Below are 2082 nucleotides of genomic sequence, written 5' to 3'. Positions count from 1 at the left end.
ACCTCGCCATCTCTGACCTCCTTTTTGTTTTCTCCCTCCCCTTCTTGGTTCAGTACACCATCGTGAGCCAGTGGACTTTTGGAAATTCAATGTGTAAAGTCATCAGCTCAGTTTACTTCATTGGTTTCTACAGCAGTGTCTTCTTCATAACCATCATGAGCATTGACAGGTACTTGGCCATAGTCCAGTCTATCTATGCTCTACGTATTCGGACAACTGCCCATGGGGTTATCACCAGCCTGGTCCTTTGGGCAGTTGCCATTTTAGCATCAGTGCCAGACTTAATTTTTTCCCAAGAAATTTATGAAAATAACCAGGTTAAGTGCAGCCTTCACTATCCTGACGGCAACAGTGGTTGGAAGACCTTCAGTAATTTTGAAGTCAACGTCCTGGGGTGGCTGATCCCTGTTGGTGTCCTCATTTTCTGCTACCACAGAATCTTGAAAAACCTGCAGCAGTGCCACACCCAGAACAAGTACAAAGCAATAAAACTGGTTTTTATTGTTGTCATTGTGTTTTTCCTCTTCTGGACCCCCATCAACATTGTGCTTCTTCTGGACTCTCTGAGGAACCTGTACATCATTGATGACTGCCAGACAAGCCAAAGGCTAGGCCTAGCCCTGGAGCTGGCTGAGGCATTCTCCTTCATCCACTGCTGCCTCAACCCCATAATCTATGCCTTTGTGGGTGAGAAGTTCAGGAAGCATCTCCATGAAGCTTTCAGAACATCTGCAAGTTTTCTGTCAATCCACAAAATCTACAGTGCTTTCAGTGGACGCAGCCTGGGCGGGCACTCCTCTCTGCACACAAGGTCCTCACAGTCATCTTTTGTTGTTGCTGTCTTGTAGAGGTACAAGTGAAAAACTATCATCCTGAACAGGTGTCCTAAAGTTGAGAAATCCTCTCGGTACAGCATCCACAGGGATGGACTGTTTGGGGAAACTTTTAGGACAGGAAAAGTGGAAGCAGCTGATTGATTTTGCTTTTATCATGGTTGGTTTTGGTCTTCTTACTATTTAAGGTCTTTTTCAGCATCTTCCTCCTTTTCCTTTGGCACAAATGGGCCAGTAACAGAAGGTGTGTGAGAAATACATGCTGACCCGAGTTGTAAAGCAAAGACGGTGACCAGAGGGAAAAGATTCAGCTGCTGTCTAGGTCTCAGCAGCAGGATCGCAGCCGGGCACAGCAGTACCTTTTGAGTGCCTTACCACCCTTGGGCAGCCAGGCTTTTTTTTGGATATGCCAACACTCAAGTGCTCTAGAAAGGGATTCACAAAAATTCAGGACAAAGCCCAAGCGTGGGGGGCAAGAGAACAGCACCAACTACCGCCCCTGCAGACACAGCATAAGCCCTCTAGATCAGAACTTGCACAGCTGAAGCACAAGAGATAGGAACAATTTCTGCAGCCCCACAGCCTTGTCCTGCACTCCTTATGTGAGGGCTTTGGGACAGGTGCTGGAGCCCATTTGCCCAAACTGGCAAGATGATGGCCTTTTTCTGGTGTTGTTGAGCATCTCCACTAGGGGTACCTCTCTCTTTTCATAGGTTTCATTGACTGCTGTTGTGTAGCTTTCAGGAGTGTCTATGATCTAGGGCTTCCCCACAAGGGCTGTAACCCAGTGGTGTGAGGGTAGCATAAACGTGTAGAACCTTCTTTGCAAAGCCTTTCACTTCTCTAGCTCTTGCTAGAGGTCAGCTTCCCCTGCTGCTGCCGCCTCAATACCTCACACAAATCCTTCCAGTGAGGATGTGGGAGACACTTCCTCCAGCTCAGAGGATTTTCTGCCAGAGGCAGCTGCCTTCCTCTATTGCAGCAGCTACACCAGGAGCTCTGAGTTGGACCTGACCCCAAATTCTCCTCACAGCCCATCCAGTTTAAGCTGCTATTGCTGCCTTCCTGTGCAAGGGGAGAAGGTGAGACCCACATCCAGGGAGTGCATGGCTGGCAAAGCCTGTCCTGTGGTGCCAGGAGGCCAGGAGCATCCCTGCAGGTCTCAGAGCTCCTCTCCTTTCTGCAGAGACAAACGTGGGAGCAGTCTGCTGCCCTGCCAGTGCCTGTGAGGGCATTGTGAGCACAAGAC

At 49.0% G+C, this 2082-nt stretch overlaps 1 protein-coding gene across 1 annotated transcript in view; it reads left to right on the top strand.

The window, feature by feature from the left end:
• The window catches only part of LOC103809228 (C-C chemokine receptor type 8-like), a 1136-nt gene extending 288 nt beyond the window's left edge, over positions 1–848 (top strand). The window contains 1 exon segment of the mRNA XM_009082050.1: positions 1–848. This exon segment is cut by the window's left edge and continues 18 nt beyond it. Within this exon segment, the coding sequence (XP_009080298.1) occupies positions 1–848 (848 nt within the window).
• The last annotated feature ends 1234 nt before the right edge of the window (positions 849–2082 follow it).

Source organism: Acanthisitta chloris, unplaced genomic scaffold (genome assembly GCF_000695815.1).
Source record: "Acanthisitta chloris isolate BGI_N310 unplaced genomic scaffold, ASM69581v1 scaffold13569, whole genome shotgun sequence".
In the NCBI taxonomy this organism is placed as follows: Eukaryota; Metazoa; Chordata; class Aves; order Passeriformes; family Acanthisittidae; genus Acanthisitta; species Acanthisitta chloris.
The sequence above is the reverse complement of the archived record's forward strand: the minus strand, read 5'-3'. Positions and strand labels throughout refer to the sequence as shown.